At 36.1% G+C, this 19,202-nt stretch overlaps 1 protein-coding gene across 3 annotated transcripts in view; it reads left to right on the forward strand.

Annotated features, from left to right (window-relative positions):
* Nucleotides 1–19,202, forward strand: part of LOC147372774 (ovostatin homolog 2-like) — a 42,663-nt gene that overhangs the window by 389 nt on the left and 23,072 nt on the right. The window contains exons 2-11 of one of the 3 annotated variants that reach the window (XM_086402026.1): nt 282–366; nt 4,122–4,239; nt 7,621–7,732; nt 9,286–9,395; nt 9,727–9,885; nt 10,533–10,760; nt 13,025–13,079; nt 13,741–13,886; nt 14,337–14,486; nt 17,619–17,789. In XM_086402026.1, coding sequence (XP_086258152.1) covers nt 7,690–7,732; nt 9,286–9,395; nt 9,727–9,885; nt 10,533–10,760; nt 13,025–13,079; nt 13,741–13,886; nt 14,337–14,486; nt 17,619–17,789 — 1,062 coding nt within the window. In that variant the 5' untranslated portion in view covers nt 282–366; nt 4,122–4,239; nt 7,621–7,689. Of the gene's footprint in view, nt 1–113; nt 367–4,121; nt 4,240–7,620; nt 7,733–9,285; nt 9,396–9,726; nt 9,886–10,532; nt 10,761–13,024; nt 13,080–13,740; nt 13,887–14,336; nt 14,487–17,618; nt 17,790–19,202 lie in introns of those variants that run through there. The other 2 variants (XM_086402025.1, XM_086402027.1) reach the window with 2 other exon arrangements.

Genomic DNA, 19,202 nt, shown 5'->3' on the forward strand with positions numbered 1-19,202 from the left:
TCCCATTATTTTAGAATAAAGACAACCATCTAGAAAGGATCTAAAGGACTACAGCAAACAAAATGTGAAGTTCCAAGAATAAGGCAAAGAAAGGAAAGGGGAATTATTAGTTAATGAGACACCATCACCCACTGATGGAATTTGGAGGCGTTGAACCATGATCTATACAGAGGCATACATAGAAAAATGTCATGTGTGGAAACACATTTACATGGTTGTAGTCATTTTTGCTCAGCAGTGTGTGAGAGCTGAAGTCACATTATATTTCTCTTTGTTTCCAGTGTTGCCCAAGTTTGAAGTTAAGGTCAGTGCACCACAAACAATAACTATTGCAGACGATGACTTCCAAGTCAGTGCATGTGCTAAGTAAGTATTCAAGAGATTTAACTCCACCTGTCAATACAAGGCTTAGAGGAAACAAAAAAATGAGATCAACCATGTAAACTTATGTATCTGCTTATATTAAAAGTATTAAAGAAGTTATGGATTGTCACTGTAGAATATTTGAAAAATATTGAAAAATGTGAGATATTACCTAAAATTAATTACATTAACTGCCATTAACACTTTATTTTTCTCTGGTCTTTCATGAGAACTTTCAACAATTATACTTTTTTACTCACTCCAGTTAAGAAAACCTGTCACTATATAGTGCCAGGCTTTTCATGTATTCCAATTCCTCTCTGCATAAACATATCTCTATGTGGCTATACCAAATTTATCTAACCACTCTTTTATTATATGACATGCAGCCTGTTTGATTTTGTTTTCCCAGTGACAAATAAAGTTATAGTAATGTCTTTGTGTATAAAATGTAGCATTTTAATTAAAAATTATTTACTTAAGAACAATTTCCAGAATTGGATTCACTACAACAAAAGTGTAACAATACTCTGACAAATGTGCAACATTCTTTTAGTTTTTTGACTGCCATATTGATCACTAAGTATATTGTGCCCAAGGACGATTCCGACAGCTTGTCTAAAGCACCTTGCCTCATTGAATCTTCACCATCAGTGGATGTTTTCACTAAAAAAAAAAAAGAAAGAAAGAAATACTGAAAATATCATAGTGGAGAAAAAGGCATTTTATCAATTTAATTTTAACTAATTTGAATCCACTTGATGTAAAAAAGGAATCCCTATGTGACTTGAGAAATTGTTATTTTCTTTTGAGGGGATTATTTTTAATGCCTTGCCTTTCCTCAAATTTCTAATTATAGTTAAAAAAAAAAGATCTAATATTTATTGAATGCCAATAAATGTGCTAAGCATTACATTTGTTAACTTTCTCACCATGTCACTGTGAGAAAGGAGCTATTATCAATTCAATGTTATAAAGAAAGATAATGAGACAGAGAATTTAAATAACTTATCAACATTAATGGGGTTTTTTGATGGAAGAACTACAATTTAGACCTAGGCTATCTAAGTTCAGTTTCTCTCCTAACCAAGACCTCTATTATACTTTATATAAACAATTGAAAATGTTAATATTTGCCATATTTGTTAAACATTGTTTATTTAACTAATGACATGAAAAGTACTTGCCTTTGAATATTTTCAGTAGTATATTAAAGATACATTGGTAAAGGGCAGCCTGGTAGAAACATGGGGATTTTGCTGAGAATACCATAAAGAATCTTAGAAACAGTTTCTAGTCTTTTAAAAAAAATGTTCTTTAGACTCTAGGAAAACAATCATATTTTTCTGAGTTTCAGTGAAGAATAGCTGATCATGTGCCAGAATTTTGTAAATGTAATGTATGAGATATTATAGATTATCTGTGTTAAAAATAATGGGATAATCAATATAAGGATCCTAAACTGGTTTCACTAGAAAAATCACACAGAAAACCAGAATTGTCAGTGGGATTAACGTCTATAATTTATCTGCTAAATGGTATGTTGAAAAACTGCAATGCATTTTATCGGGGTAGTCAAAATATTTATCAAGTATCACCTTCCAAAGACTTCCTAAAAGCTAAATGTTGATATGGAATTGAGATTTATTTATTTATTGACATGGAGCTGGGATTTATTGAAATGTTGATATGGAATTAGGATTTATTAAAACTTCCTTAATGTTATATTCTACTCAGATCTGACATTAAACAGTGTTGTCAGTATCAGCAATAATCAAATCCTGCAACAGGACTAGAGAGTTGAGAGCAGAGCTAAGCTTGCTCTCCATGGTTATTTCTGTGCAGGCTAAGAGAACATGATGAATGAATCACTGTGTCCAGAAAATAACATCAGTCACTGAGTTGCCAACAATTAAGATTGCACAATACTGAATCATTGTTTCTTAACCATTCTCTGGGACTTAGCTTGGAACAGCCAGAGGAAACAACAACAAATTAGATTATTTCAGCAAACCACCTCAGAGATGAATTAAGCTTTTAAGAAGGAAGAAAATCGCCCACAGGCAAAAGTATTTTAATAAACTGCATTAGTATTCACCAAAAACTTTTCAGATTATAAAAGGAAAATGTTTATTCTGATCTGTATGTAAACTTAAGCTACATACCTTGTGGGTATATGTCAATTTGTAGGTGATAATGCAATAAGTTTTATCTGATAAATAAAAGACAGTAAAAAGAAGGAAATAAGATATGCTGGGGTATAACATTTGTGACCTGTTTAGAGTCTTGACTCTATTTTACTTGTAATTGATATTTAGAGTTGACAGATTATAGTGAGTTGGATTGAGTTAAAATATCAGAAGCATTGAGAATTTTTAAATAGATTAGTGGAAGAGAAAGAACATGGATTGTGGCCTAAGGAATATCTGAGTTTGAATTTTAGTTCCATCAGTTACAATGTGGAGAAGAGAGATACTAGATCTCAATTTACTAATCCATTAAATGAGATAACACACTTACATCTTAGGATCACTGGAAAAAATTAATGATATATGTAAACACCAATGTCCAACTACTAAAAAAAATATTATAATCAATACATTTAATAATATTCAGTTTTACTGTATACTGATTTTATATTTGTTTTTCTAAATACTAGTAGAAGGGATCCTTAAATAAGCCAAAGCTCAAACAATCAACATATTTGCCTTTGAGTCTTTAAAAAGCTTGTATTATAGTCTTTTGTGTGTTTGGGGAGAAAATGAAATATTTATTTAATCCCACCCCAAAAGACAGACTTTGCTAGTGGCTCAGACAGTAAAGAACCTGCCTGCCATGTGGGAGACCTGGGTTCAGTCTCTGGGTTGGGAAGATCCCATGAAGGAGGGCATGGCAACCCACTCCTGGAGATTCCTGCCTGGAGAATCTCCATGGACAGAGGAGCTTGGCAGGCTGCAGTCCCTAGAGTTGCTACAAGTCGGACACGACTGAGCAACTAAGCACTGCTGCTGCTGCCTTTAAGTCGCCTCAGTCGTGTCCGACTCTGTGCGATCCCACAAACGGCAGCCCACCAGGCTTCCCCGTCCCTGGGATTCTCCAGGCAAGAACACTGGAGTGGGTTGCCATTTCCTTCTCCAGTGCATGAAAATGAAAAGTGAAAGTGAAGTCGCTCAGTCGTGTCCGACTCTAGCGACCACATGGATTGCAGCCTACCAGGCTCCTCCGTTCATGGGATGTTCCAGGCAAAAGTACTGGAGTGGGGTGCCAACACATGCACCCAAAAGACATTATACTTTTGGTCAGAGCATATCCAGTATATGCCAGTCCTTTTATATTTACTGAGTGAGAAATGAGAAGTGTTATTTAAAATATTAATCAAGAAGTACTTCATGATCCTGAGTAATTTATTTATGTGTATATATCTTTTGTGCTAGAGCAAGTGTTGCAAGCAGTTTTTAAAATATTTTTATCAGATTAAAATATAACTTTTGAAACTCAATTTGATCATTAAGTCCAAGTCACTGAGATTTTGAATTTTACATTACTTTGAATTTGATTTTTAAAAAAAACAACTGAATCTTCCTAACAGATTAAATGTCTAATTTAATCTAAATTAGAGTGCAAATAGATGAGCTTCCTAATTGAATTTGGTTGTTGGGTAGACATAGCTTAGAGATTTCATATATAACTTATGAATAAGAGACCATGAAATATGACCGTGGTATTGTTCATATTACCAGTATGTCTTATCCTCCTAGGTATACCTTTGGCCAACCTGTACATGGGAAAGTCCAAGTTCAGGTGTGCAGGGGATTTTTTTCCTCTGTGGCTTGTGAGAAAGACAAGAATGAAATATGTGAACAGTTTGTTGCACAGGTACAGATCATGATCTTTACTCCAAAAAATTAATTCTTGCTCATTTTCAATATTATTCTTTCTTTGATTCCATTTATAAAAGAGACTGAACAACACTATTTTCATGTTGTGGATAATGGAGGTTGTACATGGGTGAGGTAAAGAATGAGAAGAAAATTTAAGGTATAATTCATTCTCTAGGCCAAGTTCATTGCACTTCACCCATATATTCATAGAATTTTTAGAATTTGAAAGATCTTATTGTCTTTTTTGTTTATACTGTTTAGGTGACCTCTCTGATCTTTCTTTGGAGTATCATAAACTATCCTTTACATAAATAAATCCCTGATGGCACTCACCATGCCACCTAGAATTGTCTTTATGAAAAAAGTTCACTTGCAAATAGCTGCAATTCAGAGTATCTATTTGATTACCTTAGATTTGAAGTTCACTTTTGAAGCCACCATTTGCTTTTTCAGTTTATAGTATCATAACATTAATGATCATGAGCATCCCTTTGAGAATCACCTTTAGACTTCAAAAGCGAAATGTGTTTACAGCATACAGTTTGTATTTTAATTGTTTGTCCTAATCTCACTGAATTTTTGAACAGAAAATTACTTAGTCTTTTTGGTGAATATTGATATTTGGTTAATACAGACAGAAACCTATATTTAGGTAGGGATTGCAGACTAAAAAAGACTGAATGGAATTCTTTCACATCAGAGAACATTATTCTACGGTGTGGTTATAATTTTGTCAGCCATTTTACCCAAGTGATGGGGATTTCATTCAACTAGTGTTTAATTTTTCCCCAGTGTGAAAAATGCAACAATAAATAATCTGCTAAAAATATTTTTATGTATGAGAAGTTTTATTTATTTGAAATAGATCCCTAGGAGCAGATTTCCTGAGTCAAAGTAGATAAATAGGTGGATAGATATAATCATTTATAGATTTAATTTTTAAAAAATATTACTGCCAGCCATACATGAATTTTGCCATTTTGGTAGACAAAAATTTAGCTTGTTTTAACTTGCATTACTAGTGAGTTTTGGGCTTCCCTGGTGGCTCAGTGGTTAAGAACCAACCTGCTAATTCAGGAGATGTGGGTTCCATTCCTGGGCAGGAAGATCCCCTGGAGAAGGAAATGGCAACCCACTCCAGTATTCTTGCCTGGAAAATCCCGTGGACAGAGGAGCGTGGTGAGCTATAGACAAAAGAGTCAGACATGACTGATACTAATCAACAACAGCAATAACTCATGAGTTTGAGCATATTTTCATATTTTTGTTATCAGTTTGGACTTCTTGTTTGAGAACTCTTAATGATACCTGTTTTTCCTGTTGCTGTGAAATGGAAACTTTCTTGTTTTATGAATATTGCCCTCTAACCCTCTTGCCAGAACTAGAAAAAGCCTGCACACAGCAATGAAGAACCTGCGTGCCACAAGAAAGATCCAATGCAGCCAAAAAAAAAGTACCCTCTAGTCTCAAAGCAAAATTTTTTCAAGTTTTTATTTAAATATTTGTGGTATTTTTGAAATACCAGAGCTCCTAATGTTTATGGGCTCTCAGCCCTAGAAAAATATCTTACCTGCCATTGTATTATACATGTAGCTATCTTATAAGATTTTAAAAATGTATCTAATCAACATATAATTTTTATTAAGTTCTAAAATAATTTTCTTTTCTTCCAGGTGGACTTTTATCTGTGTTAGTATCTACCTCTTGTACAATTTTGCCCTCCTAAATCATCTCATAAAAATGTTCATCTATTTTGTTGGTCTTTAACTTCTGCTTTCACCTTTTTCCTAACATTACTTTCTGTTTCTGTATAACTTATTTTCATTTTCATGTTACTCTTTTCCTTAAAATTTTAGTTTATTTTATTAGTTCAAAAAATGTTAGTTGCTTCTTGTTTAAAAAAAAAATTCAGTGTTTTTACATTTTCAGTTAATCACAACATAACAGCAAAGATTTTGATGCAAAGTATTCGTCCCTTGACAATGGCAACATCTAGATTATTATTGATTTACTTCACGTGGTCTCTTTGACTCAGGGATGACTGAAAAATTTTTCCTTATAATTTCAAAGCAATTAAAGTTCTTCTGATTACTTTTTATTATTTCTTTTTCATTTGTATTTTAAACAGACAAACTTGACCTTTTCTGTTGTTGTTGATTTTATAGCTGATAGTTCAGAGCACCACATATTCTGGAATCAGAATGCCTGGTTAGCTCCACCACCTCCCAACTGTGTAATACTGGGCAGATTATATAGCCAACCTGGGCTTCGTTCATTTATCCATATAAAGGAGATGATAATAGTGACTTGTTCATATCATGGTTCTGAGGTTCAATGAATTGATATATACCTCTAATGTTTTACATTTGAAATTAATAAACACTATATTTTAAAATAGAATTAAATCTATATCTCTCTAATTACTCTTGTCACTACTGAAATATTATCTACAGATTTTGCTTTATTTCATTTCATTTTACACTGGTAGCAGTTTTAAAATCTTTATTGAAATATAGTTGATTTACCATGTCATGCTAATTTCATATGTACAGCAAAGTGATTCACTTGCACACGTATATATAAATACATGTATTATTTCTTTTGTATTCTTCTTTTACATTCTTTTCTCTTACAGGTTATTATAACATACTGAGTATAGTTTCCTATACTATGCAGAAGGTCCTTGTTGATTAACTATTTGTATATAAATAGTGTATATATTGTAATCCCAAACCTCTTACCCCTCCCCCCTTCCCCTTTAATAATCACAAGTTTATTTTCTATGTCTGTAAGTCTGTTTCTAGTTCATAAATAAGTTCATTTGTATTCTCTTTTTTAGATTCCACGTGAAATCACATATTCATCTTTTTTCTAACTTTCGTCACTTAGTATGATAATCTCCTGGTCCATCCGTGTTGCTGAATATGGCATTATTTCCTTCTTTTTGTGGCTGAGTAATATTTCATTGTATACATGCACCAGATTTTTCCTTTTTTAAATGAACAATTTACCTTGAAGTGTTTTGGTGTCACATATTCTGTTCTTAATACTTCTCAAATATTAAGGAGATTTTAATTTCTCAATCCTAAAATATTATTCAGATCCATTTTTCATTCTTAAATTTGTTCCCATCAATGTCTCCAGGAGAATATCCCTGAAATCTGTAAAATGTGCATTACTTCCACTTTGTTTTCATTACTGATGAAACTCCCCCCAACCTCCTCCTCCTTGTTCTGTAATTCTTGGTCATTTCACCAAGTTTGTGAGATGGAGCCATGGAGCAATTGAGGGAGCTATATATCTGTGCTGAAACTCCATATATTTTTAGAGACTTTTAAATCCCTAACCTTTTCATTACACTTTCTCTTCTTTTCAGTTGAAAAATGGTTGTGTTTCTCAAATTGTAAATACAAAAGTCTTCCAACTCTACCGTTCTGGACTTTTCATGTCATTTTATATCACCACAACTGTTACAGAAATTGGGACAGGTAATGCTCCTGTTTTATGGGCAATCTGGGGCTATATGCAGCTTCCTGAGAGATGTTTACTGAGTTAACAATGTTCACGAAATATAGATCAATAATTGTTCAACATGTGGAGTACATTGCCAATAGGTCAACTTGAGTGTTGCTTTTGAATAAGATTTTCCTAATACTACTTAAAATTATTAAGTAAATGCTCTACGTTTATATCTCATCTGTGCTTGCATCAATAAGACAGAGGGGCTTGACAGGTGAAAAAATTAGGTGTCTGTTTATAATTTTGTGTGATAATCAACTGCCAGGGCCTAGTTTTTTATTTAATGCATATTTCACAATCTACATCTAGTAAGTCAAATCCAGCTCTTTGCCTGTTTACGTAAATAAAGTTATATTGGAATACGACCATATTTACGCACCTTGCATAAGAGTGACAACAAAATTGAGTAGCTGTGAGAGGGGCTTGTGAATCGTGGGCTTAGAATAATAACTATCAGAACCTTTATAGAACTTTGCCAACTTCCAATTTAATACAACTGGATACATTTGCAAAGGCAAAAATCATTAGTGAAAAATCTGCACATAGTGAGTGTACAATAAATATTTGTTTAAAAAATGAAACAGAAAAAGAGGAATGCGAGATTTAATTTGAGGTAGTAAAACCAGATTCAGTTACTATTTCTTGTTACTTAAAAATGATTGCTGCTGCTGCTAAGTCGCTTCAGTCGTGTACGACTCTGTGCGACCCCATAGACGGCAGCTCACCAGGCTCTGCCATCCCTGGGATTCTCCAGGCAAGAACACTGGAGTGGGTTGCCATTTCTTTCTCCAATGCATGAAAGTGAAAAGTGAAAGTGAAGTCGCTCAGTCCTGTCCGACTCCCAGCGACCCCATGGACTACAGTCTACCAGGCTCCTCTGTCCACGGGATTTTCCATGCAAGAGTACTGGAGTGGGATGCCATTGCCTTCTCCTAAAAATGATTGAGATAATATTATTTATAAACTTCTTTGTGTGAATCTACTTGATAAATATTATAATGGCCTTCATAATAGATGCTTGACACATTTATATTGTAACTTACATGTGCTTGCCTATGTTTATGACATGCTTTTTTGGTATCACAACACATTTCTACTTACTTTGCTATCAGATATATTTTTTTGAATCTGGAAAAAATGTGAAAACAGTTACCTTGCCGGCTAATAATAATTTTGGAAGTGAAAGCCTTATTTTTGAAATTGCTATGGTATTCTCCATCATAAGAAGAGTTCCAAGCCAGAAATGACTAGAATGGTAGGAGGAAGGACATTGAGTGTTCTCTCCTGTTTCTGATTCAAATATTTTCATGCTAATTACATTATTCAGCTTGATGAATTATATAACCTAATAGTACTCTGTAGCCTGCTCCTAGCACCCACACCTCCTTTTTAATGTACAACAAGAATATAATTTTGTGTATATGCATTTGCACATATACAAACAAAATTGAAGTTATTTGTTCTTCTGAAATTCTTGATCAAATGATATATTTCCCATAACACTGCTTTTCATTTCTTGCAGGTGTGCAGATCAGCGAAAAGTCTTCTATTTTTATCACTCCAGTGCTTGGAAGTGTGAGCTTCGAGAACATGGACCCTTTCTATAGAAGAGGAATTTCTTATTTTGGAACTGTGGGTTTGAAAAAAAAAGTGTTTTCATTTGATTTTCTTAGGTCATAGGTTGCCTTTTGAAAATTTCTGAACACTTTTTTCCTACTTTCATAACACATGTGTAGCATGACTGCATATGATATACTGGAAAAAATCCTAGGCTGAAAGAAAGCAATAGATACAATTATAGGTATCTCCATATCATATATTTTTTAATAGAATGTCTTTCTGCCTAATGGAATTTAAGATAATTACAAATAAACAATCACATTTGCAAATAGAAAATGCTTTCTTGGTAGAAATAGGACATGTTAATTTGAAAAATTAATGCTTCTTTTTTGTGTGTGTGCAGCTTAAATTTTCCGGCCCTAATAATGTTCCAATGGTGAACAAGTTATTGCAGTTGGAGCTTAATGACAGATTGGTAGGAAACTACACCACAGATGAGAATGGTGAAGCTCAGTTTTCCATTGATACTTCTGATATATTTGATCCGGAGTTTCGTCTGAAAGTAAGACATCAGAGTGGATGAGATCCCACAGAAGAAATGAATGTTAGGAATTTTGGAGATTAGAAATCTCTTAGAAGATACCTTGCATTGAAAATACATTTTAATACACTTTAACATTTAGTGTATTTTATGTTTGTTCATTAAATAATACATAAGAATACTTATTCAAGATAACAGCCAATTACTATTATTATAAATTCTCCAATAACCAATATTTTACTCTGAGAAAGTAGAAATAGCTCATAAAGATGATTTGGTTTCTTTCCTTTGACCATTTTGTGCATAGATAAGAAAGATACTATGATTTCTCCTCTTCTATTTAAACAGAATTTTGCATTTAAACATTTGGTTAGTGTTCAAATGTAGCTGAAAGGTACAAGGCCTAATGTTGACTTCAATGACAAAGTGAGAGAAACAACTCATTGTAGGCCTGATGAAATAGACATACAACTAAGGTCATGTTTTGTATATGAAAAGAGGGGAGTGCTCTTATTATTTTACTGCCAGTAACAACTCTGAAATGTTAACCACAAGCTAAGATTCTTCCCTGTCCTGAAGAGATAAGAGGCTTTCCATTCTATAATAATGACTGTCCCTGGAAGATCTTTATACCTCTACAACCCATTTGCTTTCCTTTATCTTCTCAGGCCATATATATCAGACCACAAAGCTGCTACCTTCCAAGCTGGTTAATTCCAGAGTACATGGATGGCCATTTCTCAGTCCAACGCTTCTACTCGCGAACCAGCAGCTTCCTGATGATTGAGCCTGAACCCAAGGAACTTAAATGCAATCAAGAGAAGATTGTTACTATACATTACTCTCTAAACAGTGAAGCATACAGGGATGATTCAAACATCAACTTCTTCTATTTGGTAAGTCTCAGTGGGTAGATTCATGGATCTTGTCTAATTGTCTACGTAGCCCAGTACAGCTCAGAACATGTACGTCAGTTGGGCCATGTTAAAGATTGAACCAAGCTTCTTCTTTGCTGGTGACTACCCCTGGGTCCACGAAGAACAAAACCAGAAATAAACACATAAAAATATCCAAGGTCATTTCAGTTTTTCCAAGGTTGAAAAGCTTAATTATTTATTTATTTTAAACTTTTTCTTTAAAACGAAGATCATGGCATCTGGTCACATCACTTCATGGGAAATAGATGGGGAAACAATGGAAACAGTGTCAGACTTTACTTTTGGGGCCTCCAAATCACTGCAGATGGTGACTGCAGCCATGAAATTAAAAGACGCTTACTCCTTGGAAGGAAAGTTATGACCAACCTAGATAGCATATTGAAAAGCAGAGACATTACTTTGCCAACAAAGGTCCATCACCTTTGTTGATGTCAGTGATGGATGGCATCACTGATTCAATGGACATGAGTTTGGGCTAACTCCGGGAGTTGATGATGGACAGGGAGGCCTGGCGTGCTGTGATTCATGGGGTCACAAAGAGTTGGACACGACTGAGCGACTGAACTGAACTGAACTGACTGATGGCTGATTAACAATGTTGTGATAGTTTCATGTGAACAGCGAAAGGACTCAGCCATACATATACATGTATCCGTTCTCCCCCAAATCCTCTTCCCATCCAGGTTGCCACATAACATGGAGCAGAGTTTGCTATGTTGTACAGTAGGTGCCTGTTGGTTATCCATTTTAAATACAGCGGTGTGTACATGTCCATCCCAAACTCCCTAGTTATCCCTTTCCCCCCAACATTTCCCCCTTCCAGGGCAACCATAAATTCATTCTTTAAGTCTGTGAATCTGTTCCTGGAAAATTTTATTACTCAGAGTCTGCTATTTTATGCATTTAGTTCTAATTCACATTAAGTAAATACATACCCTTCAGGAAAATGAAGTATTAGACAGCTACTACAGCTATCAGAGAGCAAAGTAGGAGGTTGACTTTGATGAGCAATAAAAGAATTAGCCCTTTTGGTTCTGGCCCTATCCATTTTGTCTCTATAAGGTTATGGAAAGGTGAAAAGCTACAAACTTGGAAATTAGGACTCCTGACTGGAATCCTCTTCCCTCTCCTATGTATTAGGTGAGCTAGCTGATCTTTGGCAGATTGTTTAAACTCTCTAAGCCTTAACTTCCCCAGCTATATATTTGTCACTGGAAGGAAAAACAAAAGACTTTGCTCCAAGGGTAAGTATTACATGTCAGGCAGTGTGTTATAAGGGGTTTTTTTTTTTAATTAACTCATTAATTAGCCCTATGAGTATCTTCTTTTTATAAATAAGGGGACAGGGGCAAAGAGGTGAAACAACTTGGCTTATTTGAAACCAGTTAGTCTCAACGGTTTCAGGGCTTTATTCACCCCTCCATAATCAGCTCTCAGTCAACTGTGGTCACTTGCTCTGTTCCTTCCCAAGTTGTGAAAGAGCCCGTTTTTCATATTTGTTTGTAAAAACTACTTTATCTTATAGAATAGAATTATGATTAGGTCATTCATTATATAATAACAACATGATACCTGAGCAATTGAATATTTCCTGCCATATCAGTAAACAAAGAATGTCACAGTCATAAGCAGCTGTAGCCACCATAGTTAGTGAGCTGGTGAACCCTGAGGGGACTTGGTAAAGAAAAAATACTGGGAGTTGGTGATGGACAAGGAGGCCTGGTGTGCTGCAGTCCATGGGGTTGCAAAGAGTCGGACACGACTGAGCGACTGAACTGAACTGAGAAGCCACCAGACTGTAGTCACTCACTGCAGGAAGTGACTGAGGAAGTGAGTGAGCCCTGAGGAAACCTGAGAAATGAAAATACAGGATATTAGACCCAGATAGTTGGGTACTTATCAGAGGAATGATTTCAGTGAGCCCAGATCTTGCATCTTCCCATACATCGAAAAGTGCTAAATTCCTTAACTTGGGATATCTGGTTTTCATTAATTAACAATAACCTTTTGATGTACCTGCATTTTGTTGCAAGATTTCCCTCAGCTCCTCAGAGCAGGTCTCTCAGTTTTACTTGAAATGCTTTCTCCCAGGATTGAAATCCTAAAAATTCCCAGCAAATAAGGTATAACTCTCAACTTTTAGGTTGTGAATATATTTTTAAGTCCATATTCCATATTATCTAACATGCTATCACATGCTGTGTTTTCTTTGTTCTGCACAGGTTATGGTGAAAGGAGCAATCTTCCTCAGTGGACAGAAGGAGATCAGAAACAAAGGTGTATATAAAGCATTGACTTTTTTTTTTAAACATGCGCTCTACCTTCATTTTTCTGTCTTTTAAAGAAATGTTACTGTGATTCTAGTCAAGCAGTTAGGAAGGGCACTTAGCATTACAATTTGTGGATAGAGGCCCAGGGTAACCTGCTAAATATTTCAGTGAAAGAGATTTCAACTTGTTTCTATGATTGCTAGGCTACCAGGTACAATATGGAAAAAGTGATGTCCAAAACTCAAACATTGCTATTGTCTAAATTATGCAGTCTTCTTTCATATATGTACTTCCCATTCATTGATTGATTGGGGCTTCCCAGATGGCTCAGTAGTGAAGAATCCACCTGTCAATGTAGGAGATGTGAGTTCGATCCCCATGTTGGGAAGATTCCCTGGAGGAGAAAATGGCTACCCACTCCAGCATTCTTGCCTGGAAAATCCCATGGACAGAGAAACCTGGCGGGTTACCGTCTATGGTGTCGCGAAGAGTTGGACATGAGTTAGCAACTGAGAATGCACACAATTTATCGATTAATTGATCTTCCTTTAAAATAAAGTCCAATTTGCTCTTTCTATCCATAAGCCATTCTTTTTTATCTAAGTGTACCCAGTGAGTCAGGAAACTTCTGGTACTGTGTCTGCTGCTCATCTCTCATGTTTACACAGCCTGGAAGGGAAACATCTCCTTCCCCATCAATGTCAGTGCTGATCTGGCTCCTGTGGCTGTCATGCTTGTCTACACTCTTCACCCCAGTGGGGAAATCGTAGCTGACAGTGTCAAATTCCAGGTGGAAAAATGCTTTAAAAACAAGGTGAGGTCTCTTCTATTTCTTGCATGTTCTGAGTGAGAGGGGTGGGCAGTTTACTCCCTGGTGTCTCCTTGTTTTTTGACTGCTTATAACCTTTACACGGTCATCTCACAATCAGCATTGGCACAGCTCAGTTATTAGGTGATGAATCATCAAACAGAATGAACCACTTTTGACAGCAGTGCCAATCCTGAGATGGCACGAGGGTTGGTGAAGGTGGTGTGCATGTGAGGATGGAGAATTAAGGGGGAGAGTGGGCAAGAGAAATAAAGGTACAGAAATCTATAAAGATTTACTTGGAAAAGATCAGACATAGTCCAACCACTGGGTTGGCCAAAAAATTTTTTTGGGTTTTCTATAAGATGCTATGGAAAACCATGAATGAAATGCTTGGTGAACCCAACATTTTCATGTAAAATAATCTTACTCATTCCTTTTCTTCCTTAATTTTAGGTTAGCATAAAGTTCTCGAAGGAGCAGGGACTACCGGGCTCCAGCACTGATCTCCATCTTCAGGCATCCCCTGACTCGGTCTGTGCCCTCCGGGCTGTGGATAAAAGCGTTCTCCTATTGAAGTCAGAACAACAGCTGTCTGCGGAAAGTGTAAGTTCTCAGATTTCCTCAAGTCTTATGCTCCAGATTATATTTTTATTTGAAATGGATCAGGTTAAAAATGTCAAACATTGTCTTTCTTTGTCTTTCTATGGATTTCACACTTAATTATTTTTCTTGGATGGCTCAGGACTCACAACAATAAAGAATTCTATGGATAATTATAATGGGTTAGGGATTATACAACTGTAGATGTAACCATATATATGAAAACCTAGAGTTAAATCTCAGTATCAAAGAGTATGCTTGGACATTCTGTTATCTGTTAATAGATCTTATATTTTCATAAGCATTTCCAAACCAGCAATTTCAGAATATTTCATCAAAGTCATCTCAATTAAAAGCTATTGGATATTTTAATTTCCCATTTTCTTTCATTTGCTTTTACTTTTTTTTTAATTGGAGTATAATTGCTCTACAATGTTATATTAGTTTTTACTATACAACAAAGTGAATCAGTTATATGTATATATATTTCCCATCACTCTTTTTTAAAATTTATTTTTAATTGAAATAGAATTGCTTTACAATATTATGTTAGTTTCCAGTATACAACAAGGTGAACCAGCTATATGTGTACATATACTCCCTCCCTGGTGTCCTCATCCCATCCTTCTACAGAGCATCCCTCACAGAGCACTGAGCTGAGCTCCCTGGACTGTACAGAATCTTCCCACTAGCTCTCTGTTTTACACATGGTAGCATATATCTGTCAGTGCTGCTCTCTCAATCATCCCAGTTCTCTATGTCTGTGTTTCTATTCTTGCCCTGCAAGTACGTTCTCACATTTTGAAGTTGCATCTTTTCCTTCCTCTAAAGATCTGATTATGTCCCATCAACCGCAAGGTTTGGAAGCTGCCACTTCCAGGCCCATATATTTTAAGCCCCTCTCTTATTAAATCCAAAGGCCATGATTCATGCTTTGACACTTAATGTTGTACTTTCTTTCATCTGGAGTTGACTAGTGTGTGTATCCTCCAATTTCTCCATGCTAGTCTTTTCTTTCCTTCATGTAGTTTCTTAAAATTTCCTTCTCCAACTTCTCAACAGTAGGAGCTCTGTTGGAATATGGTATTGATATTTCTTGTTGTTGTTGTTTAGTTGCTGTGTCTACACAGCCATCTCATCCTCTGTTGTCCCCTTCTCCTCCTGCCCTCAATCCTTCCCAGCATCAGTCTTTTCCAATGAGTCAACTCTTCGCATGAGGTGGCCAAAGTACTGGAGTTTCAGCTTTAGCATCATTCCTTCCAAAGAAACCCCAGGGCTGATCTCCTTTAGAATGGACTGGTTGGATCTCCTTGCAGTCCAAGGGACTCTCAAGAGTCTTCTCCAACACCACAGTTCAAAAGCATCAATTCTTTGGCCCTCAGCTTTCTTAACAGTCCAACTCTCACATCCATACATGACCACTGGAAAAACCATAGCCTTGACTAGACAGACCTTTGTTGGCAAAGTAATGTCTCTGCTTTTGAATATTCTATCTAGGTTGGTCATAACTTTGCTTCCAAGGAGTAAGCGTCTTTTAATTTCATGGGTGCAATCACCATCTGCAGTGATTTTGGAGCCCAAAAAAATAAAGTCTGACACTGTTTCCACTGTTTCCCCATCTATTTCCCATGAAGTGATGGGACCGGATGCCATGATCTTCGTTTTCTGAATGTTGAGCTTTAAGCCAACTTTTTCACTCTCCACTTTCACCTTCATCAAGAGGCTTTTGAGTTCCTCTTCACTTTCTGCCATAAGGGTGGTGTCATCTGCATATCCGAGGTTATTGATATTTCTCCCGGCAATCTTGATTCCAGCTTGTGCTTCTTCCAGTCCAGCGTTTCTCATGATGTACTCTGCATAGAAGTTAAATCAGCAGGGTGACAATATACAGCCTTGATGTACTCCTTTTCCTATTTGGAACCAGTCTGTTGTTCCATGTCCAGTTCTAACTGTTGCTTCCTGACCTGCATATAGGTTTCTCAAGAGGCAGGTCAGGTGTTCTGGTATTCCCATCTCTTTCAGAATTTTCCACAGTTTATTGTGATCTACACAGTCAAAGGCTTTGGCATAGTTAATAAAGCAGAAATAGATGTTTTTCTGGAACTCTCTTGCTTTTTCAATGATCCAGTGGATGTGGGCAATTTGATCTCTGGTTCCTCTGCCTTTTCTAAAACCAGCTTGAACATCTGGAAGTTCACGGTTCAATATATACACTACTATATATAAAATCGGAGAAGGCAATGGCACCCTACTCCAGTACTCTTGCCTGGAAAATCCCATGGATGGAGGAGCCTGGTAGGCTGCAGTCCATGGGGTCGCTAAGAGTCGGAGAGGACTGAGCAACTTCACTTTCACTTTTCACTTTCATGTATTGGAGAAGGAAATGGCAACCCACTCCAGTGTTCTTGCGTGGAGAATCTCAAGGACGGGGGAGCCTGGTGGGCTGCTGTCTATGGGGTCACACAGAGTCGGACACGACTGAAGTGACTTAGCATAGCATAACATAGCATATATAAAATAGGTAATTTATAAGACCCTGCTGTATAGCACAGGAAACGCATCTCAATACTCTGTAATGGCCTATATTAGAAAAGAATCTGAAAAAAAAGTGAATATAGGTATATGTGTAATTTAATCACTTTGCTATATACCTGAAACTAACACAACATTGTAAATTAACTATACTCCAATAAAATTTTTTTAAATCATATATGAGCAATTATATATTATGTGTTACTAGAATATATGCTTTTCTATTTTTGATAATGAAATTTACATATTGAATAGTTTCTTTTTTGCCTTGGCTGCCTGGAAACAGATTCAGATTTGATTATTATGCTTATTCATGGAAACATAGCAACTTGTCTGTTTTACATGTTTATTTACTTCATTTTACTTGATTTAAAATTTTTTATTTGTTTTTAGTAAATAAATTTTTAAATGGACTCTTTTTCCCTTAAACCATATCAAAATATAAAACTGAAAATAAATTAAAATGTATAAGGATTATAAAATAATTATGTGTTGATGTATTTTTAAATGAAGAATAAATGGTTATAGCACAAAAAGTTGCCAATTTTGCCACTACAAAAACAATATTTCAAATAATTAGAAACCATGATATTTTTCTTCCAGGTGTACAATATGCTCCCAAATACAGAACTGTATGGTTATTTCTATCGTGGTCTCAACCTTGATGATGGCAAGGTAGACCCTTGCATTCCTCAGAAAGATATGTTTTACAATGGCTTGTATTATATACCTGTAAGCAACCATGGGGATGGAGACATCTATGATATTGTCAAGGTAAGATCATTTTAGGCTTTAAAATTGCTGCATGAGGGGACTTCCCTGGTGGTCCAGTGGTTAAGACTTCACCTTTCAAAGCCAGGGGTGTGGGTTCAATCCCTGGTTGAAAAGCTAAGATCCCAAATGCCTTGAGGCCAATAAAACCCCAAAACATAAAGCAGAAGCAATATTGTAACAAAGTACATAAAGACTTTTAAAATAGTCCACATCAAAAAAATACTTTAAAAAAATTATTGCACATCAATTTTAATCTTAGTTTTCCTAATGCATATCTTGGAGAAGGAAATGACAACCCACTCCAGTATTCTTGCCTGGAAAATTCTGTGGACAGAGGAGCCTGGTGGGTTACAGGCCATGGGGTCACAAAAGAGTCAGACATGACCATGTATGTATGCACCGAATGCAAATCTATATTTTATTATTTGTGCAGTAAAGAATCTGTCTGCAATGCAGGAGACCTGGGTTTGATCCTTGGGTTGGGAAGATCCCCTGGAGAAGGGAATGGCAACCCACTCCATTATTCTTGCCTGGAGAATGGACAGAAAAGTTTGGTGGGCTACAGTCCGGTGGGGGGGGGGGAGGTCCCAAAAAGTCAGACATGACCAAGTGACTAACACCTCCTTTTCTTTGAGATTGAGGTCAGTAATGTGCTTTACATCACTCAGAAATTGTCTTATAAAGAAGATATTCATTTTTGTTGATTTTTTTTCTCTGTGGAAAAAAAATTATGGGGTGGCTGAAATGATGATGTTGATGTTAAAGTTAAAACTTGATGTTAGAAGCAATGAGACAATCTTCAAGGTATTGTAATAAATTTTATGCAGAAATCATCAACTCAGGAGGCTAACATAGAGCCTCAGCTCCATTTATACAAAGGCTATCACTGGAATATTCTGAGGCTTCCTAAAAGGGTATTTTTTTAAAAGATTTTTTTTTAATGTGGACCTTTTTTTTTAGTCTTTATGGAATTTGTTACAATACCGCTTCTGTTTTATGTTTTGGTTTTTCGGCCACAAGGTATATGGGATCTTAGCTCTTCAACCAGGGATCAAACTGACACCCCCTGCACTGGAAGGCAAAGTCTTAACCACTGGATCACTGGGGAATTCCCTAAAGGAATCGTTATGATTGAAGTCTGCTGGGGCTGCTGCTAAGTCGCTTCAGTCGTGTCCAATTCTGTGCGACCCCATAGACGGCAGGCCACCAGACTCCTCTATCCCTGGGATTCTCCAGGCAAAAATACTAGCATGGGTTGCCACCACAGCTATAGAAAGAAAGGGGAATAGAGTCAGACATTTTCTTTCAAGTCCCAGAGCTCCAATTTACTGGCTGTGTCTCATACACATATGTTCATGTGTGTGTGTGATGTTAATTAAGGCAACGATAACATCTCATAAATATTTGTCCCTT

Source organism: Bos grunniens, chromosome 5 (assembly GCF_055505025.1).
Source record: "Bos grunniens cultivar Pamir isolate PY7600 chromosome 5, Bosgru_T2T1.0, whole genome shotgun sequence".
Taxonomy (NCBI): Eukaryota; Metazoa; Chordata; class Mammalia; order Artiodactyla; family Bovidae; genus Bos; species Bos grunniens.